Source organism: Cyclopterus lumpus, chromosome 13 (assembly GCF_009769545.1).
Source record: "Cyclopterus lumpus isolate fCycLum1 chromosome 13, fCycLum1.pri, whole genome shotgun sequence".
Lineage (NCBI taxonomy): Eukaryota > Metazoa > Chordata > Actinopteri > Perciformes > Cyclopteridae > Cyclopterus > Cyclopterus lumpus.
In genome coordinates, this window is record NC_046978.1 from 5,460,512 (window position 1) to 5,488,501 (window position 27,990).

Genomic DNA, 27,990 nt, shown 5'->3' on the forward strand with positions numbered 1-27,990 from the left:
GTTGCACATAATTACATTTACACTGTACACCACATCTCACAGTGTGGGGAGACTATTTACAGGCATGCTTTGCTGCTGCTCCTCCTCTTTCTCTTCTTTTCATCCATCTGGCTCTTCTCCTCCTTTCACTCCTGCTCTTTGTCCTCTCCGTGGTTTATAACACGACTCAAGTTCTCGTCGCTAAGGTTACCAGTGACATCCAGAGGGAAGTGTGTAAACATCTGATTGACCTGCAAGCAAACAGGTAAAGGTATTTTGCACTTTTCTTCTCTTTTTCTTTCTATCTTGTGATGATAATGATGATGATGAGAACTGTCAGGTTTGCAGATAGAGGGATCACACATGCTATCACATCTACAGACAAATACAGAGCTGCCTTTTGCCATTTCAATTAGCTCATCAGAACAGGGAGATAAGTGCAGTTATGTATCATTGTCATATATTACACTTTGGCCTCTTTACGCACCCTGTCATGTGCTTTGCCTGCCTGTTTCTGTCTTACTCCTGATGTACCCCCACCCTCCTCCCCCTCCTCCTCCTCCTCTGTCTCTCCCTTCTTGTTTTTCCTGTCTGCTGAACAGAGACATGTTGATATGAGGCCCGCTTGCACGGCCACAAGGGAACAAGTCTCTGGTGTTTTTGATCAGCTGCAAGATCAGACATGTCCACGGCTCCCCCGTGAACACTCCAGTGACTGATCATGCAGTATAATGGGCAGGCACAGACAAACCAAAGATGCACACCCACACATGTTCTCTCTGCAGATCATGTAAGCGTGAGCACACACACACAAATACACACCCACACATACACACACACAAAAACATACAAACACACACATGCATGTGTTGGCTCTGCTCACAGTGGGGTGGCTTGTTTGCTGGACACAAGGGAGAGAGAGAGAGAGAGAGAGAGAGAAAGAGAGAAAGAGAGATATGGTGTGTGTGATTTCCCCTTTCTTGCCCTCTTTTTTTGCCTTTGACAGTAAGATGGATGATTGCAATCACAGGAGCCATCAGTGAGACAGAGTGGAGGTCTATGGGGCAGTGAGACACAGCCATGGGAAACCAGCCGTCAGATTACTGCACGGCGCTGCCATGGGAACACAGCGCTGTTTATTTGTCTGGGGGTTTTGTTGTTTCATATGCATTTTCCTCTCTCTCCTCCCCCCCTCTGCGGGCCTTTTGATGTACAGAGCATGGAAGTTTCATTATAAAGTATGTGCAGGCTGTGTGAGAGGCACAGGGAGGGAGAGCGTTTACGTTTCACAACATAGTAAGCCGACTGTAAGTCAATATGTCTCTTCAGACCAGGATAAATGTGACAGATTTCATAGTGATTAGACTGGTTTCTTTGATGCCTTGACAGAATGAGAGGCAGACTTTTCTTTCCCCAGTCAACGGATGTTTTTAAAAGAAACATCTGTTGCTGTATAAATGAGATTACTGTGCCTCTCGCCAGGGGCCATGTAGGTTATGAATGGCACTGTTACTACAGAGGGGGTCTGGGAGAGAGCTGAGAAGGATCTTTGTAATAAGCTGTAGCTGGTAGTTAAGGGGTTTAAATCAAATTAAATTGCCTCCGATTCTGGGTATTCATCAGCGCTTACCTTCAACTTGTTCAACGGTGTCGCCACTGCCTGTACCTTTGAATCACTATCTTATGTTGATACATCCAATATTTCACCTTGTTGCCAAGCAACAACTCACCTCATCCTCTGTAAACTTGTCAGCCCGTGACATGAGGTGATATTTCATCCTGCATGAGAGAAACAGAAAAGAAGAATTACTGGTTCCATCTCTTTGACTTTGAATTAACTGTGATCTTTATTTCACTGACCAAGTGAATGACCAATGACCTTTGGTAGTGATTTAGTTTTTTTTTTAGGTTTACCGTGCAAAGTAATTCTAGTTATCTGATTGATACACACTATGTTGCACACACCAAGATTATAGTTTACTGTTTTTTGTGAAATGTCTTTTTTTATGCAACAATTTCTTCAATCCAAGACAAAAGTGATGTTGTACTTTAAATTTGACTGAACCCAATGAATTTCACTTTAAACTATAAAACAAACCAAACTGATATTAATTCAGGTTCCCTGTAAAGAAAAGTGTAGTGTAGTAAAAAATAAATTAAAAAGTGAAACCCATTTACGAACAATTAATCTGTATTAACCATTATGTGTTTTCAGCAATGTGTATGAAAAATTTAAACACAAAACTGATAATAGATAACGATTAGATAAAATTGACAATATATAAATCGAATGAACATTAAAGAAAAACTCAAATCAAATTAAAGTAGATAAGAATAAGGACTAAGACGTGTATTTCTATCTTGATTTCCAAGAAACAATTCTTGATTGATTGTACAACTAACAATGTAATTAAAATGCTAACAATAGGTAGTAATAGCACATCAATAAGTGCAATAGACATGTTAGATATCCTGTACAATATCAGCATCTTCCTTGTGATCAGATGAGCTCTTAAGAAACAATCCGAGGAGTTTCCTCCCTTTATTTACGACTAGGTCAACTTTCCAGCACCTGTCCAGACAATAGAGGATATGCTTCGCACAGCAGAAAGGTATAATTTACTTTGAACGAGGACATGTCAAACAAGCTTCAGGACATGTAGTGGATCTATATTTGAGAGTATAAAGAGTGATATTACTCACAGTAACTCGATATGCGTATAACTCCCTTGTGCACATGAATGTGATTATGACAGGGAAGAGGGGTCTGGCTGTTCTGGCCGTCTGAAAGCATTATTGCTGATAGACGTCAGTGGTTTCAACAGCTGCTGAGGCATCAGCTCATTATGGGGTACAACAGTATTCACTGCCCTTGTGCCTGCAGGAAATGTCTCATTTGACAGTGTAAAGTGTTAATGTTGTGTCAGGGCACTAATTCAGAGGTGTAAATTTATACGATTCACATCTCAGCTTCTGATTCTTATCAAGTGACTCCTGAAGCGCATGTGCACCTCCTCTCAAGGGTGTTCTGCCCTATTGCTGTAGCCTAAGCTATAACAATATATAAGGGAGAACAAAAACATCAGCAAAATGAGCATGGCAGTAAATAACGTCAACGTTACAGTGAGATACAGTAAAGGATGTGTGTGTCAGTGCAGCTGTCTTGCGCTCCAACAAGTCGTGCTAGAGGTATATGAACAGCACTGAAAAGACAAGTGTGTGGTCTAACAACCCGTAAAATGTCATTCAGGTAAGTGTTGCAATGAAACGTTCAATGGTGTGCAGACACAAAGCTGTGCTCAGGTGCTACATTTTGGTGTTCTGTGGCTACAACACAAGCATCAACCATGTTAACAGCCGATAGCAGGTCAGATCAGGGTGATTAACATGATTTAGTGCTAACCCCTCAGAGCGATCAACAGGAGGGTATTTATGTCTGGAGATGTTTCTGCCTCCCTGAATCAAACACACACACACGCATTATTTGTGTTATAATCATCTAACCAAGTCATCATTTCTTGATCTCTGATGTCCTCTTTTTAAAACAATGTGTTTCATTCTACCTTTCAAGCCCTTTTGTGCAAAAATGTAAAGTAACTTGCACAAGATAGATAATGTATCACAGTGTATCAACTTTGATATTAGTCAGCATGATACTAAAATTGAAAGTGAGGATTTTGACACATTGGCTAATTGATAAACAGGAAGATTGTTGACTGTGATGAATCATCTAAAGAAAGTCTTGTCTTTGCAAGCTCATTTTCTTACTAATGCAGTAAACCATGTAATCAATGGAAACCAGTAGTTGCCATGGAAATACATGAGACAATGTAAAAGTTAACTTAAGTGAACAGTGAATGCAAGGTTCACAAGCAGCTGAAGATGAGATGAAAGTCCACATGAAACTATGTAAACATAACTTGTCTCTGATTGAAAGTAAGACAAAGCACAAATCAAATCAGTCAACATTATGTAATTCTCAATGACCTCAGCTATTGAATTAAAGTCATATACATTGATTAAATGATCAATGAATGTCTGTTGCACATTTTGGCAGCTGGTGGTCAGGTGAGCCGTTCATGCATGAGATGATTCTGCTGTTTTCACGAGTGAAACCATCGTGTCAAGTCTTTGACCACATCGGTCTTGCCTCTGGTCCTCCTCACCGCCCTGCAAGCCGCACAGTAGTGGTCAGCCCAGAAGCTGGGCTGGTATAATCTGTAACTCCCCCTCCAGTCCAGGTGCCGCCTCAGCCGCGCCGGGTTGCGCCTCAGCATCAGCAGGTACCGGGCTAGCCCTCGCACTGTGGAGAAGTCGTCCACGTGGATGAAGGCCTCGGGGGGCAGGAAGCGCTCATAGTTCCGCCTGGATGGACCCAGGACCACCGGGACAGCACCGGCCTGCACCGCGTTCCACAGCTTCTCCGTGATGTAGTCGGTGTGCTGTGAGTTCTCCAGCGCCAGGTAGAACTGGTACCGCCCGACCAGCCGCACCACGCTGCTGCCGCCGCTGTCTTCCGGTAACGGCCGGCCCGAGCGCCCGAACACATCCACCTGTACGTACCGGCGGAGCTGGTTGTAGATAGACACCCGCGCATGGGACTCCGACCAGTTGCTGATGACCCAGGCCAGGAGGCGGGGCCGGAGGAGGTGTGAGCGCGAGGATGCGCGCAGCGGTTGCGCAAAACGGTTCTGGACACCCTTGGTTCCGCGTTCACGGGGGACTAGATATCCGTACGGAAGGAAAATATCTGAGTCTGTCCGGTAGGTCATTGTGAGATTGAAAACGTCCTCAAAGCGCCACAGTCTGGGTGTGTGCGTGGGGGACTCGTAGTTCATCCATATCCACTTTTGTGCGCGTGGCCGCGGTTCCGGTGGCAGGTCTGCGGTGCCCGTGGCAACGTCCCGGTGGTGAATAATTACAGCGTCAGCCTGCGGGTACGCGCTCCCTTCGTCAGTGAGCGTGCACCCGCCAATCTGATAGAGCTCAAAGCAATCCGGAAGTTTGCGGTATCGACCAAATGGATGCGTCCATATCAGGAGCGTCACCTCGCTGTTGTCCTCAGTGAAAGACGGTGCTAGTGTGAGCGGGTCCGGTAAGTAGAGCAGGCAGACTCCCAGGAGGAACAGAAACCCGACGGAGGCCACGCACACATAGGAGCAAGTCCTTTTCAGTAGGCCTACACAACCTTTCTCCTGCTGAGACAAACGCGAGCGCCTGTCCGCCCGGTGAGCAGTGATCGTGGAGAGGCCCGCTGCTCCCATCGACGCCCTTCACTCTGCAGTTCCCCCCTAAGTCCAAAACCCCCCTACAGAATCCGCCCTTTATCCAGAACGCCAGTAAACTCGACCTAGTTGTACTTCAAACTTTCTCAAGAAATGTAGAGTACATAATAACCCATTGCCGCCTGCGGACACACCTTAACGTCCTGTAGTCGGGCAGTCCTGCTTTACACGTCATTGTGTCAGGTGAGATGAGGAGTGCAGATAACATTCGATCAGATTGTTTGACAATCGAGCCGCTCGTAGTTATACGACAACACTTCTCCATCGCATTATTGTCGGGGTAGCCTGTCCTACCTGCTCTCAGCGGTCTGAAACATGTGCCCTATATGCTCAAACGATTTGACGTGGCAGCGTTGGTCCGGGTTCTTGTTACCGGTGAATGGGGCTTTTGTGCGGCCAGTGCCCCCCAGGCACTTTCAGGTTGGGTAAACAGCGGGGCGCGGTGTCCTGCTTATGAAGTAAGCAGAGGTAATGTTGTGAAGCACAAGGCATACTTTTCATTTCGTTTGTAAATCACACACAGTTTGGATAAAAGCGACTGTTGATATAGAGCTGGAGGATTTGCAACCCTGGAGACTAATTTCAGAGAGATAGAGATATTAAATGTATTAGTGAATAATCCCTTATATCTCCGGGGTTGCCTAATGACTAAATATGTTGTACTTGTCAAGATAATAAACCTTGTAAGAGTACCTCAACCTTCCATTTCCCCCCCTATATAAAGGTTACACGTCTCTTCCACCACTAGGTGTCTCCCTACACAAGCACAATACCACCCTGTGCTGCATTTGTTATGTACTGACGATGAGATGTTTCTCAAAACATGCATGTTTAATTTGGTAAATGAATAAACATTTCAGCTGGAAATTAGGCAGGCAGCAGCAAGGCTTTGAAAAGGTTTGTCTAATAAATGTTTGATTTATTAGATATGACCCAGCATTGCAACACCCGCTAACCAGAAAGCATAACAAGTGACTCACAGTTGTAATTTGTTGATCTAACCTAAAGAAATACAGGAATCAAAAAAATAAACAAAAGTCCTCAGATTCTGATCAAAACTCATGAAAAGATTATGAGGCGGCCGGGTTGGAAATCCTGCACTGTGTGTTGTCTGATCTCTGGTGGGCAGGAAAAACATGGCGTGGCAGGGACAACATTATTCCTCCCCATAGACACAGAGTATGTCATGAAGTCTGACTGTGAGCAGGAAATAAATGGCAGACAAGGAGAAGTGGGAGGAGATGAAGCAAGAAGCATGTGTGTCTCCATGGTCCTCCTCCTTCCTGTTACATCCATTCACTTTTCTTCACCGTGGAGCAAAAAAAAAAAAGGATCTCTTTGTGTGTTTGTGTGCGTGCATAGTGTGTGACTAGTTATCCCCATAAGAGGTTTTGTATTCTTTCTGCATTATTTATCCTCCCTTTCATCTGAACAGTTCTATTTTCAGCCAATCATTTAATGTCCTGCCTGGGGTTATCTTGTGTTGGGAAGAAATGCAGCAGTCTCATAAGTTATGTAGACATGGTGAGGCTCAAGCATTATACACACATGTATGTCTTTCCACAAAAATAGCAGAGGTGTCTGAGTTCAGGAAATGACACATAGGAATGAGTTGTGTTTGTCTTCTTTCAGTTTTATTTATTCTAATCCGTTTTTTAGTCAGCACAAAACCAAGCAAATGTTGCTGGAAATGTGCTATAATTAAAGTTGCACTGATTGTTGATATGGCGCCATTTTGTTCAGCTCAAATTCCAGCCAGCATCATGCACAGCGCTTTGCATTTATGTGCTCTATTTTTACGCATCTCTCTTGCTAGAAAATAACTTTTGTCATCAAGCTCTTTCATTTGCTGTAGGGATCAATATCTCGTCTTTCTCTGTTCGAACATCACTGCAAAAAATATGGGACATCTCGGGTCATTTTATATGAACAATGTCAGCCTTTCTTTTAAAGGAATAGGTGATGAAAATTCAACATTTAGTGGTATTACAAGTAAAAAATAAATACATATTTTGGAGACTTTACACTTTTTCTCTAGCTTTGTACATTTTCCAAGCCCATGTTTACTGCTACGTTGTTGTTTGTCAGAGGTACTACCGCTGTGTATTGGTATGTGTTTGTGTGAATCATACCAGCTCAGAGTGAAGCATTCAGTTTTTGATGGGACCCCCAGGTCTTCACTCATCTTCCTATTGATTTTCTCTTGCTTTCCTTTCTGCACTCCCAAGGGATGGGATGTCTCAATTGGTCCCGGCCAGTGAAAGAGAGTGTGAGCGATAGACAAACAGATAGAAGTAGAGTGAAAGAGAGAGAGAGGAAGAGCAGGGGGAAATAATGGAGGACGTTAAGAGGAAGAAGCGGCAGGAGGGGCCTGCGAGCTCCATGATCACAGAGGCCCTTGCTGACCCCTGACCTTGATCATGACCTTAAAGGTTACCCCAGAGGTCAGAGGTTGTGTGAAAGTGCCACTGTGGCGATTCACTCCACTGCTGGGTGATGATGATCTTATGCAGCCTCCCCAGCCTGTCTGACATGATCAGTGTTGCTCCCTGCCTGCAGCTCCCAAGGGCCACGCATCCATCTCTAACCCGGCCACACAAGGCCTGCTAAAAGCACCTTGCAGGCAGAGTCAATGAGCAGGAGGAGAAGGGACACAAACAGAGAAAAGTGGGAAAGCTAAAGGACAACAGAATGGCTGTTTTATTTTCTACCCTGTAGCACTGTCGACAATATAAGATTGAGTTGTGTAATGGCACCGACACAAAGATTGTGTGTTTACTATATGTTTAAACTTTAACAAAACGTACATGAACTGATTATGCTTTTAAGAGGGTAAATCTGTGGGCATCAACATGTTACTCCTGCTGTCCTTGTCAAGAACAATTTACTCGGTTTCTTTTCCCTCCTCTCTAATTTGAACATAAAATGTAATAAAAAGACAAGTGAGGAAGAAAACCCTCTCAAGTCATTCATGCCAGACATGAGCCTCTGTAGCAGGGACATGATAATTTGTAGGTGGATTGATAACTCAAACTCTTACTTGTTCCAACTAACACCGTGTACCCCCTACTGCTTCAAAGTAATCCAAAGCCTAGTGAAGCTTCAGTCAAATCCTCATAGAGATACTGTGTGCTGAAAGCTGAGAGTTTGAGAAGAGCCTGGCAGTGCAAAATCAACTGATTTGTAATGTTCATGATAAAGTAAATTTACTATTTAGAGAAATAAATATCACTGATTGTCGAATGTAAAGCAGAATGAACTAAAAGTCACAGGTCTCAGGTTACATTAGCTAAACAGACATATTTAGTGGTGTCCCTGAAGAGAAAATGCTTTGTCGCTTATGTGTCTTACGTGAGATCGAAGATTGTAGTCCATTTCAGGTTTTATTGTTCATTGTATGAAGAATTGTAAGGCTGCACTTTTGAGTACAATGTCTTTTATTCCTGATGATTTCTTTTGGATGGACAATTTATAAAAACAATGTGAACCGTTTTTAACAGTTTTAAGGGAATCTTTTTGTCTTTGTTTGCGGTGTAATATTAATGGATGAAGTTATATTCTTGTTTCACGACTGCAATCGTGTTTTTGGTGTGTTGTGAGCTGGGCATTTCTACCTATGTGCATGACACAATAATTAACATAAATAGAGTAACTATCACCTTTCAGTATTTTAAACATTTAATCAGTGTGCTATCCAACGAATAATGTTGGAAGTCAACATAATTAAATAGACAAAAAAGTCTCAACACAAAGACCATCCATTTTAGAGTCACTTTCACATTGTATCATTTAATAATATAATCGTGTTAAATACTTTTCATTTCAAACAAATATATTCAGTTCCTTTTAGTTGTGTGTTCTTTGTGTGATAGTCAGGGAAATCTATACAAACAATGAACACACTGCAATGCTACTAAGCCTGAGGGGATTATCTCAGACCTGTATTTCTGGTTTGGCTTAATGATACAGTCGGTAGCATCACAAGTCATGTCGACCAGGCCAAGGAAACACTGATTAACATGGCGGAAAGGGAAGACACGAGGGAAGTTATGCACTATTTGGCTATACAGGATTCATTATGTATCTCATAGTGCAGACCAGTTGCTCATATTTTTTGTAAATATTTTTCATGATAAAAAAACTAATTGACACTGACACAAATCATGCTGCTATTATGTTTGTATTTTCATGGTGACTCTTTTAAAGCAGCTCTTGCTATGTGATTAAGTGCAAGTCAGTACATTGTATTCAAGGCATGAGCCTGGGTGTCATGGCCAGTCTTTTATTCACTGTATCATGTCTATAAATGAAGTATAAAATAAGGCAAAGCTATTGAGGCGACACATCAGTTGAGTACTGAGCACCATTCATACTGCTGAAGGAGGGAGACACAAACAGCTTCAAATCAAATCAAGTAATGACCTGAAAGTTGAGCTCATTGAAAGCACCAAAATGCCCACCTTTGTATTCACACAAGTGCAGTGAAAGAGACGTAATTATCTATGGCAAATACTTGTGTTATTTATAGGGAATGCAATTAAAGTGCAATGACTGTGAAGAAATGAAAATGATTGTTGAGAAAAAATAACGCTATCAAATATTTATTTAAAAAGGCTGTCAATTTGAGCATTAAATAAAGAAAAATAACTTCAAAGTGTGAATGCAGGCGTTGATTTTTCCACATAGCCAAGGCCTCAAAACACACTCGACAAGTCACATTCGGGAACCCACAAAATGCTAAAAATGAAAACAACGTGCACAACAGATGTGTTGCCCTGATAAACTTAAACAGCTCGGCTCAGGTTTGCAAAGCAATTGGAGGCTGCAGCTGAGGTGTGGTGTGCTTTAAGGTGCACAAACGGCACAGTTTGACGCAGGAATTTAGGGCACTCCATACAGACATACAGTGTAATTAGAAATTCTTTGCATATGAACAAGCTGAGGGGGGTCAGAGGACATGGTCAGCAGTGGTGACGCCTCAGGAGCAGCCAGGGATCAGTGTGTTGCTCAAGGTCACTTCAACAACAGAGATGTATGCATACTGACACTAACCACTGGGCTGCCCTGCTGTGGCAATGAGTTGACTGGATTAACAACACAACAATCTTATTTGATTAACTAATCTGATTAATATATGTGCTGCAAAATAATGCCTTGAAGGAGTATAACAGGCGTACGTTGTTATTCATAGTATAGTGAATTGGGAGGACTATGAATTTGGATATAAATCCACTCCATCTTTTACTAATTCTTAAATGGCCAAGTTCAGCAGGTTTCTTAGCAGCCCTTCTTTGCCGTATATGCTGAGTTTATGCACTAGATGCACCATGTTAATAACATGATTACATGTATAATGAAACGGTATTGTTGATTAGAGTTGAATGTTTTGTTTTAACACTTGAGACAAACCTTGAGCCCAGATTATATTCCCAGCAGTCCTAATTAATGATTTACATTTATATTACATGTTTAAAAAACCTTTTTATTGTAATTGCCCTTCACACACATTCCTAATGGAACAAAATAAAAAAAGCCTTTCACTGGGATTACTCAACAAAACAACACAAAGGATGTCGTATTCATGAAGTTTTTTTAATGATTAATGCAGCTGTAACATACAATTGACTAATGTAAATTATCAATTTAAAAAAAGGACCATGCATTTGAGCCTATGATAAAATCCAAGTATATAATTCCTAACCATCGACTTTTTATTGCTTAATCTGATTTAGAAGAGCAACGATTACATATTGGTCTAAATGGTCTTCGGCATAACTCCACAAAGCTCAGAGGACACATTGCTCCTGAATGCTCTTTTTTTTTTTTTTTAGATATGGCTTCCAAGTAGCCTCCTGGCATAATTTTTGTTATGATCTTTGCTCTCCATAAAGCATCCAATCACACAAACTACAACATCCAACGTGGACTCGTCTGGCGCTCACAGTTTCAAGGCATTACAATGAAGAGTAATTTAATTCCAATTCGGTTATTTACCTGTAATATCTGGATGTTGATAAAAAGCTATTTAAGCAATTATAATGGCGTTATTAAGGCAACACTCCCGTGAGCTGACTCCGTTCCGTACACCAGCTGTTACCCGGGTGAGTCGTGGGAGCGATCCGGTCCGGGTGTTCCGGCCGCCCGGTCCTCTCCGCTGAACTCCAACCCCCGCGCTCTCTATCAGCATCTCATTCCTGTCTCAATATGTCTCAAGATGGCGGCCAATGCAGGATCGATGTTTCAATATTGGAAGCGCTTTGACTTACAACAACTACAGGTCAGTTCACCCTCTGTTTAACTCGCATATCCTCTATTCGCTTCGGCCGCCTCGTCTCTTCCGGCCGCTGTGTTTTGTGTGTTTTCGGCGGTCGTCTCGTAGGTGTTTCGGAAGAGAATTCAAGACCTCTTCCTCGCATTGATGAAAGTGGCTCTCTCGCTGATCAGAAATTGATCCTCTTTGTTCAATTCAACATCGATCGGACACTGCAACCGGCAAGCCGGGGCGACGCCGCTGGGATGCGCTGAAATAACAACAAAACGGCAGGGCTTCGGCGCAAAGCTTTCGGTCGGCTGTCTTTATTGCGTGTTCTTCAACTTTTACCGGAGCGAGTAGCCGTAGTTAGCCCGGCGCTTAGCCGCTGGAAGGTTGGATCATTTGGGGGAAAAATAAGTGCGACTCATTATACGGTGGCGCTGTGGTGACACCAGCCGCGGAGACGGGCAGCTCGGACACACGGCGCCGCTTTGCTTGTGTTTTTCTGCCTTTTTTTTAATCCTGCAAATTAGTAAGTTTAGTTAAAGGCGAATGAAAACATTGGCGACCTTATCGGCTAACGGGTTTGGATCAGTTTATATTGAAGTCGTCTCCGTGATTCTGGGTGATCAACTCGGCCGTTTTTGTGTTTTTTTCTCGCTTTCCCCTGACTGCAATTATACACTGAGTGTTTTTTTTTTTACACAGGCTTTGCCACGTCTGTGGAAGTGGACGGGACGGGACAGTTTGTTTGTTGACGCGATGCAATTAAGTAGAAATGATAGTAGAAATATGAAAGCTCGTGACCTTGTTGATTATGATGAACTCCAGAAATGTCCCGGCCTCACGCACGCCACTAATCTCGGCGTGCACGGAGGAGATCCACGGCACAGTGGAGGATCTGAGGAAAATATTGGGCCTATTCAGTGTGAATATAGCCAGTGTATATTAGAGCGTGTTTGACCTATCACAAGACATGCGGACAATGGCACTGTTGTGTTTTCCCGTGGCATTTAACGTGCATTGCTGAATTTCAAATCACAAATTATGAATATTAGTAGCCCAGTCGACGTCGTCATTAACATAAGATTTCATTATGTAGGCTAGCCCAATTGTTCATACATAATTTTGTACATCGCACAGGCTTGGGATTTAAACTTTTATTTAGGTCATGATGCCCCTATGACTGGGTAGACAAAAGGACAGTGAACAAGTCTTCCCAGCGGGCTTTGTGTTGCACTTATGCCACATCATCAAGGCTTCACTTCTCCTATTTATTTGATCCTGTTTGGTCCTCCTACTCGTGCCCCCTTGTTCATGCATTATGTAAAAAAAAATTGAGACTGCTTTCTCTTTTCTTTCCTCACAATCTATCTCACACCCCCTTCCTGCCACCCCAGCCCCCAATCTTCCTCTCCCTCACCCCTCCCCTCCTTTATAATTTTTTTCCCTCTCTTCTTTGGCCCTTCACCCTGCTTTCACCCATTTCGCCCCGTCTGAACTGTTGTGTGTGTGTGTGTGTGTGTGTGTGTGTGTGAGAATTTGTCTGAGATCGGTCTTTTTCGTAGATTGACTGCCAGCACGGACAGTGAAGGCACTGCCAGCAGCCAGGACATGAAAAATGCATCGCATAAGTTTGTGATAAGGCCCTGGGTAATTATGGCAAAGGCCCCTATCACAAGCGATTAGTCAGGACAGTGAATCTGAGCGTGTGCAAAAAGCCTGGCGGTTGGCAGGCCTGTCTGCAGGATAGGAATCAGTCGGAGCTTGTGTGTGTGAGTGTGTGTGTGTGTGTGTGTGTGTGTGTGTGTGTGTGAGTGAGCAGAACTGCTCAGAACATTCACTGTCTATTATTGATGACATCTTATTTACTCTCCCTCCCACTGAGAGGCTCCTAGAGGAAAGCCTTCAGAGAAGAACCGGTTTTTCTTATCTGTTTTCTGAGGATAATGCAGGGTTAGTATGATATGATGATGATCTAAACATGGTATGTATGATATGATCATGATCTAAACACTTGTCAGCCAATTGCTTTCTCATTTGGTTCCTCCTTGTGATCGAATGGACAGTGTAGAATTCCGTCTTTTTGTTGGGCGAAGCACCAGCAAAGTAATGTTTTCTTTTTTTGTTCCGTTTGATGATGAAAATCCAACCCAACCTAGATGTTGGTAGCTTTGAGCCATCATAGCGTTGACTCCTCAGGCTCCAACTGCTGATGTTCATTAAAATCCTATTTGATCAGTGAATCCCAATCCCTGTGTGAGAAACTAGCTAGGTGGTTGTTACAGGACAGAGAATGCTTTGAAACAGCACAGCGAGCTGTTAACTTGTATTTTCAGTATGCCCCCCCCCCCCCCCCCCCCCCCACACACACACACACACACACACACTTCCACCACTACAAACACAAATGGGGGTGAAACAGTGATGCTTTTAGCAAGGTCTCACACACTTGCAAAATGGATCAGAGATGATGGCAGGGTGACAGTGAATTACAGATGGAGGAGGTTTTAACGTCTGTAATCCCTATCCGTCCATTACAGAGTTGAGTTTCTTTGGAGGGGATCATCACTCTTCTCTCCCGTTGTTTTTTCTTTTTTTTTGACCCAGTCAAGCAGTTTGCTGGAACATTGTGTTTCTACTTGAGAGATTGCGCTTCATTACAGGCAAGCCTTTAAAAAGAATAGCTGAGCCTAAAACCTAGTCAATATTTTATATTTTTTCTGTGTAAACTCTGGAAATTAAGAACAGACCTTTCTTCTATACACATTTCCCCATTCAGGCCTAATAGCCTACATCTCACCTCATAACATTTCCTGGAACAAAGCACCCAGAGCCATTTTGAAAAATAGTTCACTATGTACAGCTAAATAGTGACTAAGGTGATAACGGATCGAGACCTCGTCCTTATTCACCACCTCGTAATGGGCAAACTTAGGAAAAGGGGTTTTTGTAAGCTGATCCCAGATCTGTGGTCAGTGGCAACCTGAGTGGTTTAAATCTCTCAGCGACTGGCCCGCTGTTGTCTGGAGGAGTTTTAGTGTTAATTTATGAGCTGGTTGTCTGAACTCACTGGTGGGATATTTTTACCCCTCTGTTGCTGCACAGGCTGGGGGAGCATAGAGGAAGGGGCATCACGTCATGCTTTTACTGTAGCCAACCGCTTCTCTGCCCAGTGACAAAACCTGGCATTGGGACTGAGGTTTCACTGTGTGTTGGTGGGTGGTGAGCGACTAAGCATGAGTCAGAGTACGGGACGAGTGCATGTCAGGTCTTTGGTCGGCCCTCGGTCTACTTTGGTCAGGGCTATGTCATCCCACTTTCTAAGACGTCCTAGTGTATCCTCATGAATGATACACTCCATACAACTGAGAGGAATGTGCAGCTCTGAAAAAGAAAACACTTTTCTTCATCTACCTTATCGGTGGCTAATTCTCACTGGAGGCCCCTTCTCCCCAGCTCCTCAGCGATTTATTGTACGTCACACTCGGGCTCAGTTTCCTCGCCCTCGCTCTGCTTTTAGGAGTGCCTACACCACACGCAGTTTATCCGATTGACTACAAGTTAATACATTTTACTCTCGAGTCAATACTAGAATATTTAATTAAATATTTTTCCCTGCATTGTGAAATATATTTTGACCAATGTCATCTGATGTTTGAACAAAAGATAAAAAGCACTTAACAGAAGTCTAAAAATAGGGCTATCCAAACAGATGGAGTCAGCAGCTCTTAATGCAGGCTTTTTGCAAAAGTGTGTGAAAAAGGACGTTTCCCTATAAAACCTGAAAGTGTGGTGGTCTGTGCTCAGGATACAAATATCACATCAATGGGTTTTTGTTTCCACAATTTGTAACTTTAGATTCATCAACACGGAAATATTTAACTTGCTGCATTTCATTTGAACAGCCTGTAGTTACAACGGTCAATATGAAATGCAAATAACTAATCATTTCATCCCTGGTACAGAGTGGACATTTCTAATTCAGGCCATAATACGTTGAAGTATTATTGTTTAACTACTGTGCAGGCCTTTTTAATTTTTCCCAGAGGAAACTGTTTTTGTTTTTTATTTCATTCAGAAATTGAAAATGCTTTAATACATGCAGATATTACAAATGGATATAGGCCTGAAAAAACTGGACCAACTGACACCGTAAAGATGGTGGAGTTACTGTTGGTTGCAGTGACTTTAATGTCGTCTTACACTATGAAACAAATCTTCACAACAGCTTTCACCACAGACTTTGAGGCACATTTAATTTGCAGTTTTCCTTCACAGGCTGATGGTGGACATCACTCTATATAAGAAGGGCTTACAGCGAATGTGAAATAACTGTTTCTGCCTTTTGTTTCAGTGCTTTAACCTAACCTTTCTAACATTTGAACTTGTCTGCTACTCTGAAAAGTGTTAAGATTCTGCTTTTAGGAGTGCCCGATAAATTCTCGGCTGATAATACAACGCCAAATTGCTTTTAATGAATTGAGTGCAGCACCTGTACACTCGGACACAGGAGGTAGAGGTATGCCGATAAACACAATGAAGAACAAACGCAGCGCGCCGGCTAGAGAGCCAAACATGTCGTTTTCGGTGTGGCTCAGACAACATAATTGCGATTGGCAAAGAAATAAAATGGCAATAGAAATAGTGATATCAGTGAGATATGGTTAGCTCAGAGCTATGGAACATTTAATCCTCTTTCTTTGCTCCCTACAACTTTTTTTTAACCTACGGTGTGTATAAACTACAGGTTATGAACTTATTTTCATGTTTTCTCATGCTATAAGACATGAATAGCAGGGTATCATCGGTTGATCTACCCCCCCTTCCCCCTCCCTCCGAACATCCAGTAACAAGAGCACAGTAACAAGAGCACAAGGGGCAGTTTCCAGAGACTATTTTCAAGTGGCAGGCATTATTTACAGACCCACTTGGAGTCTCCCTCACCTACGGCATCATAGAGTTTCAACGTATCTCATGACAGAAGCATCCATTATTTTGCTGATCTGTATTCCAGTTGCGAGAGCTTTGGCTTCAGTGACTGGACACTTCTCTTTAGGCTCACTTTGGAGTATACTGGCTGTTTCTACTTGTAAGTTTGAGCAGAATGCCCACTTTATTTAAAAATCAAACGTACACTTGAAACAGTGTCTCAAAGGCCAATGTAATCTTGTATAGTCTATTGTTCATCTCGTAATATTAAGCCTACGACTTTCAGTAAACAAAAATCTTGCATTCCTAAGGGGAAAAATAGTCTGTTGTTGTCTATAGTTGATTGGTAAAGTAAGAAGATGCAGACCAGCACTGGGCTTGGATTCAGTCTCATACGTGCAATGAAACGCACACTATCACTCTTTTCTTGTTGCTTTTGTTCTTATCTTTTTGCCTGTCTGCCACATGTTTTCAGCTATCTCACCTTCCTCAAGGTGCTCTAGTTTAAATTTCCAGCTTTTTATTGAATAGTCAATAACTGATGGTTTTCATAGGTTCATCTACAAATAATTAAACTTTAATGGTCACACAGTGTAATAAAGTAAGGCGGCAGCTATCCATTATTAGAACTGCGACTGAAGATTGTTTTTTTTAATTATTGATTAATCTGTAGATTATTGCAATAATTGTTTGGTCTAGAAAATTTAAATCTCTTAAAGCCCAACCAACAGTCAAAAACCAAAATATATTCAGTTTACAAAAATGCACAACTGAGGAGCTGAAACCCAATGACTTGTTTTTACTAGAAAAACAGCTGAATCAATTGTAAACATAGTTGCTGATTAATCTTCTGTCATTTGAGTAATATATTACATTTTGTAGTAATGTATCATTCTTTCCTGTATTTTCCATACTCCAGAGTCATTTTTCACACACAGTACATGAGGATTAGAGTTAAGAAAGGGAAACCTAAGAAATGTGTGGTGAGAATAACTTTGAATAATGACAACTCTGGTGAAAAATTGACTTAAAGCAGCCGAGAAAATCTGAGCTTTTAAAAGCGATTTGATTGGTTATTAAGGTGCAGATTTCTGATGACCCAGCAAGTCGAGCCTGGAGGAGATTTGCAGTGTTTTTGTGGAGCTAAACAAGATGTTAACATGGAAATATAAACAGAGGCAATAGACCAGAAAACGAAATGGAGTCCCATTTCCACGAGGTACCACAATGTGATAATTTAGACCAACTGCAGACGGTCACACACTGGGAACCAGTGTTCGAAACGTTTTCGACGAGTTTGGCTGAGCGCTCTGCTGAGTTTGAAGCTAATGCAGAGCTTCATTTTGTTCAACAAATGTGTCTCTCTGCATAAGCCTGCTGAATTGTGTTTCTGTAGCAAACACACCGTGGCCTTCAGCGCCTGGAGCCAAGCTATTGGTGACCCAGTTGCCCTCCCTAAGTTGAGTGTTTATCTCATGGTTATCAAGGAGTGTGGGCTAAATAAGGCCCGAGATGCAGACCTCACCTTATGAATCCAGTATCAGTGTCCTGTTAGATCATTGACCATAGGTATTGAATTCTAATAGGCCTATTTGTGTGTCCTAATGGCCTGAGTATTGAATTATGATATTGGCAAGGGCTGATGGCCTCAGGATTGAATTATGATATTGGTGTGCTGGAGGCTAATGGTTCTTGGCATTGAATTATGATATTGGTGCACTTTGATGGCGTAGGGATTGAATTATGATATGGCCTGCTATCTGCTAATAGCTCACTCTGTGTAATTTTCAATGTCAATCATGGCTTCACTTGCTAGATCCATAGCCGGCCTTCAGGCTCAACCCATCAGTCCCGTCAGATGGGAACAGCCTTCAACCTTTAGCCTCCGTTCTCACTCCCATTTCTGTTACTCTCTTTCTCAAGGAGTTTGTGATTGGCTACCGCAGGAATTTTAGGGTTTTGGTGTGAATAATTAAACATTCTCTCATCTCTCTTTGAATTAAGGGGATCGAACTAACTGTCACAGGCCATCTTTTTATTTCTCGGTAGGCGGAGCGAATACATTTGTCCTATTGCCTCATTGTGTTAAGATAGGCTTAGAAGTTGTTATAACGACAAGATGAGATGTTTGATGGTTTAATGTGTGTGGATTTGGCATTTTCATACACCATTTTGTCTTGTAAGGTGCCTAATGTCAGAGTAATGGAATTGTAATGGCTCTGAATCTGAGCTAACTTCATTTCTGTAAGTGTCCACACCTTTGCAGTGTTTATGTTGAGCTCATTCCCATTTTGGTAGTTTAAAGCAACCGGAGCGGTGATGGTTCTGCTGCCAGCTCACAGAGTAAATGGACGGCCTGCTTCTGTGTCAGCCCTCTAAAAATAACACAGACTGCTGGCTGGCCTCAGCAGAAAACTACCGCCGATTATGATGATTCAACTACCCTGTATTCACAGGTGCGTACAGTTGAATGAAGTTAGTTTATGCTTAACAAATTGTTCTCTGCATTCAGGAAGATATTCACTGCTTTAGTTTTACGTCGTAGATTGGCTCCCTTTGCAGAGGAACTCAGTGGAGGAAGTGTACGTGTGTGTGTGTGTGTGTGTGTGTGTGTGTGTGTTTACGTTTTGGAGGTGTAATAATTTAAGGATTTTAGATGTATTTAACCAAAATCATTGTATTGTTTGATATACTCTGTTAAATTGTAGTGGGGATTAGATTAACAATTGTTTTTTGCCTAATGCAAGATTGATAAACGTAGGACTGGTCTGTTTCTACCAAAACATGGAAATTATATTCTAAATGTGACAGTGTATCTTTTAAATTCATTGGATGTCCTTAGACGATACCGTAACCTTTGCCTGACATTTGACCTCAGCAGCTGTCAGACTGGAGTCAGGGTTCAGAGGTGGTTTGACCCCACAAACCTCAGTATGACCTGGGCTGTCTGACTGGTCTAACCTTTTAGAGCTAACAGATGATGACTTTACCATCTGTCTTGCCTTTAACAGGTCTAGGCTCCTTGAACTTGAACTTGTTTGGACGTGGAAAGAAGAAAGAAAAACAACTCAAGAAGGGAGAAAATGACCTCACAATTAGCCCAAGCTGTTTTCATATGCCTATGTATTGTTTTTTTTTATAAAGGATGACCAAATGCGAGGTCAGACGTTTCAAACTTTCGACTTTGCTTACTTATTTATGAATAAATTGTGCCCTCCTGCTTGAATTGTCTCTGTAAGTTTAAAAGCGTTAAACTGGATGTATATTGTTAAACTCTGTAGCCTGTCGTTTCATTTTGAAAGTAAGAGTTGTCTTCTTGAGGAAGGGGGAAGGGGTGGGGGAGGGAATATGTGTTTAGTAGACACAGGCTCATCCGCTGACTGCTGTCTGACCCTGAGTTCAGCGGTATGGTTATTAATAGGCCCAGAGGCCTCAACTTCCAGGAGGCCCTCTGATCAGCTCCAGATGTGGAATGAGAGAGGCCAATTGTACGTTAGCCTATCCATGTTTCACATGAAGCAGAAAGTAGGGAGATAGGCATTTGGTGAGACTGATAAAGAGTGAGGGAGGAAGGGAGGGACATGAGACCTTTCCACAGCAGGAGCGTGTTTTGTGAGTCTTTGTTTTCATGTGTGTGTGTTTTTTTCCGTTTATTACACTCTCTGCCCTCAGACCAAAAGACCATAAAAACGTATGGCATCACCATGGTGACCATAATAACTAGCTATAAAACAGCGTGTAAACTGTGAAATAAGACAAACAGACCAGAACAGCCCTGACTGGCTGGCTGGCAAACTGAATGGCTGCCTTCCGCCATAAAACTATTTGAGAGCCAGACTGAAGGAATGCCTTGGAGGCTGCTGTGGCTGTCACGACACATGAAAGGATTAGGCTCTGTGTTTTATCTCCTCTTTATCTGATGGTAATGGATAAGCTGAGTGTAGCCTATCATCTGACGCTTGGGCCGGGGGTTTGATGTTTTAGTAGGGTGACGGTTTGTTGAGTTGACCGCTCTGGTCTATTGATTGCTGTTTGATGGTTTTGATATGTAGGCTGTGTGGAACAGGTCAAGTCTTTTATGCAGTGGAGGCTCCAAATAGCTTTTAGCTGTCCTTCACTCCTCCTATTACTCCAGTGGTTCGTTTGATGTTTGGATCGATCAATAGAAAGAGCCTGAGCCCTTACACATGCTCCATCCTACTTCCCACTTAGCTCAATTCCTCTTCCCTCATTGTGCAGACTTTATATCACATTCTCTCAACACAGAATAAATGATATAATTACAACCCATTACATAGCCTAATGCAAGCTAATTGTTCTGTCATTACTGTAAGGATTAGCTATGCTCATTCTCACTGTTTCTTTGCCTTTTCCTCTCAAAAGACGTGCAAGCAGAGCAGAAAAACTTGCCCTCATAAAGGCTGAGTAAGACTTAGCCCCAGGACATGCTCTGTTGACGTTGATTGTATAGACCATGGGTGTCAAACTCAGTCAGAAGGCTAGGCCATGCTAGAAAATAGTGACGGCATGTGTTGGACACATTAAAAGAGTCTAGATATATCTAACCTAATGGGGCATTTTCATACATGCTTTGGATTAATGCGTAGAAGTCAACATGCTGCTTTTATAGGCTGTGGCACAACGCCTGCTGATGTGTCATCATCAGGCGTCTAGAAAATTACTGGATACAACAGATAGACAAGGCTAAATTAAAATGTGGAAAAGGGCATCATGCAGAGCGGGGATTTAATGTACCAGAGGCACATGAGAGTGATGCAGACCTTTTTCACTGTCCTGTCACTGTGCCAATACCATGAAGCTGCTTGTAGTCCTTAACTGGAAATCTAAGTGAATTACAACAAATCAGATAGGCTAACGAATTGAGAGCAGATCAAATCTAAACTAAATTGGAGCAACTTTTAACACAGCTCCATTATCCAGAGTCATGGACTTTCAAGGCCAAAAAAGACGATTAGCTGGTATACGAGTGTCAGATGATGTGTGGATGTCTACAACATTGCTAGGCTGCACCTGTGACCCTGTCATTATCCCCCCATGGTTACTTGCATTTGATGTCATATAAACCAATAAAAGCGATGTCAATTGCTTGCCAGAGTCCTTGGGACCCTGGCGTGTGTATTTGCAACAGGGCCTGGAGAGCCCCACTCTTCTTCCAGACTTGATTAATCCCTATCGCCCCTCTCCATGATCGCAGTTTCCATTTTTTAGTCCGTATCTGTGCACTCATCCCCTCCCCAATCTCCTCTCACTGGCACAGAATGGCTTCCTGGCAGAATGGAGGCATTAATTCAGGTATGAGAGGTGTGATACTCTCTCCTTCTTTCTCTGGTTCTCTCTCTCTCTATCTGTGCTCTGTTTGTAATGCGTGGCCTTTATCGGAGCTGAAACAGCTCACTACCCTCTGATCCTATCTCAGATCTCAATATCCTAGCCGTTCCACCCTGTAAACGCAGGGATGAAAAATCTTGCCCTTTCACCAATGCATTACACCAGCATATCGCCATTCCCCTCTCCTCCCATTGCTCCCTCTAAACCACTCACCCTTTGTGACACAGGCCTCCAGCTAAATTCAAACTCTGCAAAATGAGACCAACTGAGCTGCACTTCCTCCATGCCAGAAACCATCTTAGTCTCATTATATTTGTATTTAGGCTTAGTCCTGGCCTCTGAAACCTCTTGTCAGACAATAGGTCGGGCAAAAATAATGACTAGCTCTCAGTAGGCTTCAGGAGAGTTGAGGCTTGGATGTTGGGGAGATAAAACAACAACCAGTCTCTCAGCAGAGAAACACGGATCAATACAAACGAGGCTGTGGTGTAAAAAGCCTGTTTTTGATCCAGGCTTGCGTCAGCGTCAGTGAGGTGAGTCTTGACAGCTCCTGTGCTGTTGGTAGATATGGATCTGTGTTCAAAAAAAGGAACAAAACGCTCAGGGACCACAAGCGTCTTGTTGGACTGTGGAAAGTGGTAGGCTGACCCCCGCCCCCAACCGCTCAGCACACAAATATAGATGCACACACAGCTGCACACACACACACACACACACACACACACACACACACAAAGTGTTGAGACCTCAGTTGTCACAGTAAAACTATTGTGTTCGCTTGCGGTTAACACAACTTTGCGGCTTTGACTCCAGCGGGTGAGAGGAAAAGCAAAAACGGAGATTCAGGAGGATGTGACTTGCGTCTCCAAACCGGTGTGGTTTGTAAAAAAAGTATCTGCTGGCACATTTAAAGTTCTGTACCCTGCAATCACTATGTCAAAGGTAGAAAGGCAGACAGGCAGCCAGGATTGTAGTCTCTTATCTGCGCCGCTACTGTGCTTGTGTTTTGTGGGGGCGTGCCTGTGATCTGTGATCATGTACCGTGTCGCTGTAGCAAGCGTGGCTGTCGCTCCTGACTGAGCCGCCACCCCACGACTCCACCCCCACACAGTGGGTTCAGCATACAGAACAGTAAGCCACATAGGAGGTGGCACGCTGTGAGGGGAGAAGAAGGGGGAGGGAGGCCACGTAGATTTCAGATAAGACATTTCTCCAGACGCCTTTTTACTGTTTACTATCATAACCACATAACAGCCTCAGACATGTCAGAGATAAAAGGAAAGATTAGCGACTGCGCTGGCGGGACAGAAAACTTCATCTCTTAAACATCTGTGTCATGTTGTCATTAAAAAAAGACTTTTCACTTTGTAATGCAAGCAGAACAGTTGTTTAGTTTGAAGTATTATCCTCTTCTGCTCTGTGAGAAATACAATGTTAGTGTTACTACTAGTGAATGTATGTGTCCGTCTCTCCCTATGCCTGGCATGAATTCAAGAATGGCACTCCATTAGATTAATGTGTAAAACATGAGCCGAACGTGGAGCAGTTAACCTACATTGTGTTTGGACTAACGGAGTTGTGGCAGACTACTTGGCATGTGTGACTGCCGACTAGGTGTAAACAAAGTGTTTCTAGCAGTTACAGTCCCAATTACTCCACAGAGAATGAGATCTGAAGCAAATCCATGTTCGGTGTTCTCTCCTCTTTCACTCCTGGTCACCGTGACGGCACAGACGGCAGCTGCAGATTGACTTCATACTGTGTACATAACAATAACTTTGTTGTCATTCCACCAGCCTAGCTGTCTCGACATCGTCGAAGCGTGAGGGCATAAGGAATTCCATGAAGTTTTGATATCTCAATTAAAGTGCGTCTGTCTCCTGTTATTTCATTTAGTCGGTAGTCGATATGATTGGCATAATCAGACATGCCTGATTGGTGCCTCCCATTTAATGAATCAGTCTCACTGTATCATCACCTGTGGCTCATTAGAGTAATTAGAGTGAATTAGTGAGATAGAAGGCCTCTCTCTCTCCGCCTGCAGACGAGTGGAAGGAATTTCATTAGGAGAGATGAACACACATAACTACACCTTGGGTCTGATGGCCAGTGGTAGTAGGATTTGTTTACCCGTGAAGGTTATCAGTGATTTTATTTTATTTCCACAGTTTTCCATTTGGCCCAACCTCCCCTCCTCGCTGCGAACACAGCTCAGCATGCCAAATTTCACTGGGCGAACATGTTAGCAGACTTCCTCTTTTGAAACGGAGTTCAAAAGAATGTGGAAAGACTGGGCTCCCCAAGTTACTGCAGCGGCCTGTCTGTGCATTCATGTGAGAGCACACGCGTGTGGAGCAGCGTGCGGGAGGCTTCTTGGCCAAGTCGGTGTTGAAGTCTCTCTAGGGAGTGTTGGCAATCTGTTCCAATCGTCTTTACAGCTGACCAGACGACCAAATGAACCAGGACAGGGACTGCTGCTGTGGGCCAGTCCAGCCAAGCCAAGCAGGGCTGTTACAGCAATCACACAGACATTACAGCCCACTTAATGCTCCCCTGCACACACCATATTCCATCCTCTGCTAAACTAGACGGTGTCGTCCTAACCAACCATGGCCAGATTTAAAAATAGTGCTTGAGTTAATGTGAAATGGTTACATTAATGAATTCACCAGTAAATTAAACAGTTTTCAGATCTGAAAAGTAAGACCATTTTAAAGTCCGGCCAAGGAGAGCCAGAGAGCGTTGACCTCAGAGACCGAGTCTGAAGGCACAGAGTACAGTTTTTCATGCATGCTGTTTGGTGCTGTGTCATGCACTGCAGGCTTTAGATTGAAGCATCAACAAGTGCTGGTATTTGCACTTTGCCTTTGCAATTAATTATGTCCTCTCGTTACATTAGTCATGCATTGTGAAATATAGACTCCCTTAACTCCTTTTCTTCATTTCTGGGCTTCTTGTCAAACATGTTAATTTGTAAGGTTTATCAAACAAGCATGATGCCATTCATTGATGTGAAACATGATAGAAAGAATATCCCAGTAGTATGCCAGATGGCAGAGCCCCTGTAGAGCAGGCTTGCTTAAAGTTAACAGTATTCCACTAAAGAATGTTGGTGCATGATGAAGCTAACAGAATAGCTGACTTTTGACGTTGATGCTGCATTTTAAATACAAAATAAACCCTCTAATGCATGAGTTTTTGTTGGAATTTAGTGAAATACATCCCATGTAAATGATATGTAACTTGTATAACATGTCTATCTACCTAAATAGGGATGTCTGAATATGCTTCTTTTTTTTTTTTTTACTGAAACATATCAAGGCTCGACCCAATCCTTTTAGTTACTTAGTCTGCACATACGCACAATGTTGCAGTTTATGTTCACTGTCATGACTTTAGATGGATAGTGACAGATGTTACCTTTCCAGTCATCTTTCTATTTAGCCATCCATTAATCGAGCTACCTGCTATCTTTAGTCACGACAGTAATATAAACTGCGTTGATGGTTTTACTAAGGATCAGGTATCTGGACCGATTGGGCACTGACTGCCGTCACTGAAAAGAATTCAAACCGGTTCTCCAATCTCATATTAGAGTAAATATCAACCAGGTTTAAGCTATCTTGAGTCAGCATCTTTGTAACATGTAAACTGACCACAGGTCAATCCAGTTTTAGTTTGCTAAGAACCAACATTCTACAAAAACAGCATTCAGCAAAGCATATTAAACCTAAACGTATTTGTTCAGTATTTCATCTACTGTACTTAAATATGACAACCTCTGATGCTTAAAATGGGAATAGAATCGCCCCCCCTAATGGTCAGTAGGATTTGATGCGTGTGAACAAGGGGCAGGCAGCATTGTGCACTTTTGGATGTTACGCTCTATCAGCAAGATGAGTGTAAAGTCTGCCCGTGTCTGCTGATGTGGGCAGAGCATTTGCTGCAGAGTCGACACCTGACTGGGTCTGAGGGGTCTTTTTTATTATTATTTTTTAACTGAGACCATGCCCATAATTACTTGCCCACTTGGCATTGAATCAATCCTCTTTCATGTGTGATGTGTTTATTTAGCTTAGTAGTGAGGATCTTTTTGGGTATGGGGATTTGGTAACGCATTGGGATATGTGCAGGGTTTTGGAAAGGGATTGAACATAATCAAGGGCGTCAAGGATTGGCACGTAACCTCCTAAAGAGTAACCCTAGTAGAGGACTGGATATTTCAGTTTTACTCTGAAACAGAGCACACTAATAAATGAGTACAAGGAGTTATACATTTCCTTCCCTCATTAAAACAACCCAAATGTGAACACTGTTGTAGAATGCAATAGTGTTGTCATGGAGTATGGAGGTTTGCTCCTTATTTCAACCCATGTTTAGAGGCACTGGTGATTTTAGACAGTACAGACAATGTAATGCAACTAAACGTAATTTTGATAAATTTGGTTTTAATTAACGTTCTCAAGCTTTATTCCTTAAATTGTTGTGAAGTTGTGGAGTTGTGAAACACACACACACACACTCTTATCAATTACCTGTACTAATCGGTCACTCGTGGTATTCTATTTCTATAATACTTACATTTATGTACAAATGATTCCCAGGGTTTAATGGCACAGCTTGACTGATTGAAAAATTATCTCTTTGCTTTTGGGATACACCGAAAATTATCCCGGTTGCTGCTTATGCCTCCTGAAATCTGATCAGGCAGTGTTCCATTGCGTTATTAAATTATTTAAGATGATTAGCCTTAAGGCCTAAGACATCAAATTGTGATTAATGTCTGCACAGTTTGATGTTGGTATCTTTAACCAACTGGGCCTCATAGTCTTGTTCCTGTATCTAATCATTACCAATGTAATAATTACACCTCTATTCATGAACTAGAGCATTCATTTTTTGACAATTAATTTAACATGATTAAAAGGTTCCTCCTCTCATCAAGCGTTGCACAAGCTTCTGCGCACGCTCGAATTCACTAACAGATAGTGCAGCTGCTCCATGGCCATGGGCAGACAGGCTGCTACATCAACTGCTCCATGGGCAGCTACAGCAAGATGGCATGTAAGCAACTGCCTAAGCCTTTTTTCCCAAACGTCCTGTACTACTGTGTAAAATTCATTGCAGAGGACAGTCGACCAACATTTTTTAAATTATTTTTTAATCGTTTGTGGATAAAATGAAATTGAGGCTTGTCAGGGAATTCATCTTAATGCTGATGGAGGGGAAATCTCCTAATTAGTACTTGATCACACTATTTCTTTAGAGGGTTGTATTTTCTTGTGTGTTTGGGAGGGGGGGGGCATGTGTGAGAGGTGGGCATGAGTGTGTTTTGGGACCTTGTCAGCAGACTGAGCCACAAGGGCCCCTGTGGTAATGTGTGTATTAAATGATTAGTGTGTTAGTTAGCATAACGGCCCTTCAGCAGCGTTTAATCACTCTCAGGGGTGGGCGGCCTCACAGGAGGTGGATGGGAGGGGGCAGAAGAAAAGGGGGAGGCGGAGCAAAGGGAGATGAGAGATTTAAACAGAGAAGGTATTGCTGGTTGAATGAGTGAGTGGATGATCTGTAGAGTACGGAAAAATATGGGGGGAGAAGGAGTGAGCGTGACAGGAGGCAAGAATCCAACAGAAACATAATCCAGCAACTCTCACACACTCAGCAGAGAGAGATACAATCTTTACAAGGCCTGAACGTCTTGTTAATGTCAGCACTTGGCCCATCATCTGGAACAAGTCCCATAAATGGCTATTAATAACGATGCAAAATGGATGATGGTGGACCCGGCATCCGTCTTGACAACACTGCTGTTGCTGATAATTGTGCTGTTGTTATCGGGGGGAGGGGGGTCTGGTGCAGACAACCAATAATTGTTTTGAATTGTGTACAGAGTTGTAGTAGTGGTCTATTGTTACAGTAGCTGTCATACCCAACGCAGTCGGAACTGATTGACTGACAGACTGAATGGAAAAAGAAATAGTGCTTGCACTGTTAGAAGATCAAACCATCGATGTAGACGGGGTTTCTTTGGTGGGACATTGTCGTGGTGGTTCTGCTCTCTGCCTCTGCTGCTGCTGCAACATACTGGCCGCGTTCAGCTGAGGCATGACGGGTAGTCCACAGCACGCCAGATGAGTCAAGGACTCTGCTGTGTAGTCTTTTTTTCTCTAAATTATAACAATGATACTGATT

The 27,990-nt window shown here is 42.7% G+C and overlaps 2 protein-coding genes across 5 annotated transcripts in view; one reads left to right on the forward strand and one right to left on the reverse strand.

Moving 5' to 3' along the window:
* Positions 1 to 124: 124 nt before the first annotated feature.
* On the reverse strand, positions 125 to 5,701 carry LOC117741718 (alpha-(1,3)-fucosyltransferase 4-like). 2 transcript variants are annotated; one of them, XR_004610761.1, is made up of 2 exons: positions 1,710 to 5,701; positions 125 to 230 (listed from the first exon to the last, which is right to left on the reverse strand). XR_004610761.1 is itself a non-coding variant. In XM_034548930.1 (1 exon), the coding sequence occupies exon 1, from the start codon at positions 5,241 to 5,243 to the stop codon at positions 4,083 to 4,085; it is 1,161 nt and encodes a 386-aa protein (XP_034404821.1). In that variant the 5' UTR covers positions 5,244 to 5,701; the 3' UTR covers positions 986 to 4,082. The 2 variants fall into 2 exon arrangements, 1 of the variants encoding a protein (XP_034404821.1); XM_034548930.1 differs by lacking the exon at positions 125 to 230 and having other exon boundaries at positions 986 to 5,701.
* A 5,719-nt stretch (positions 5,702 to 11,420) lies between these two features.
* The window catches only part of cux1b (cut-like homeobox 1b), a 56,078-nt gene continuing 39,508 nt past the window's right edge, over positions 11,421 to 27,990 (forward strand). For 2 of the 3 annotated variants that reach the window (XM_034548383.1, XM_034548382.1), the window contains exon 1: positions 11,445 to 11,541. In XM_034548383.1, coding sequence (XP_034404274.1) covers positions 11,479 to 11,541 — 63 coding nt within the window. In that variant the 5' untranslated portion in view covers positions 11,445 to 11,478. Of the gene's footprint in view, positions 11,542 to 27,990 lie in introns of all 3 variants that reach the window. The other variant, XM_034548381.1, reaches the window with a different exon arrangement.

Bases quoted from the DNA above. Each gene is read 5' to 3' on its own strand.
- LOC117741718 (XM_034548930.1), bottom strand. From the start codon at position 5,243: ATGGGAGCAGCGGGCCTCTCCACGATCACTGCTCACCGGGCGGACAGG.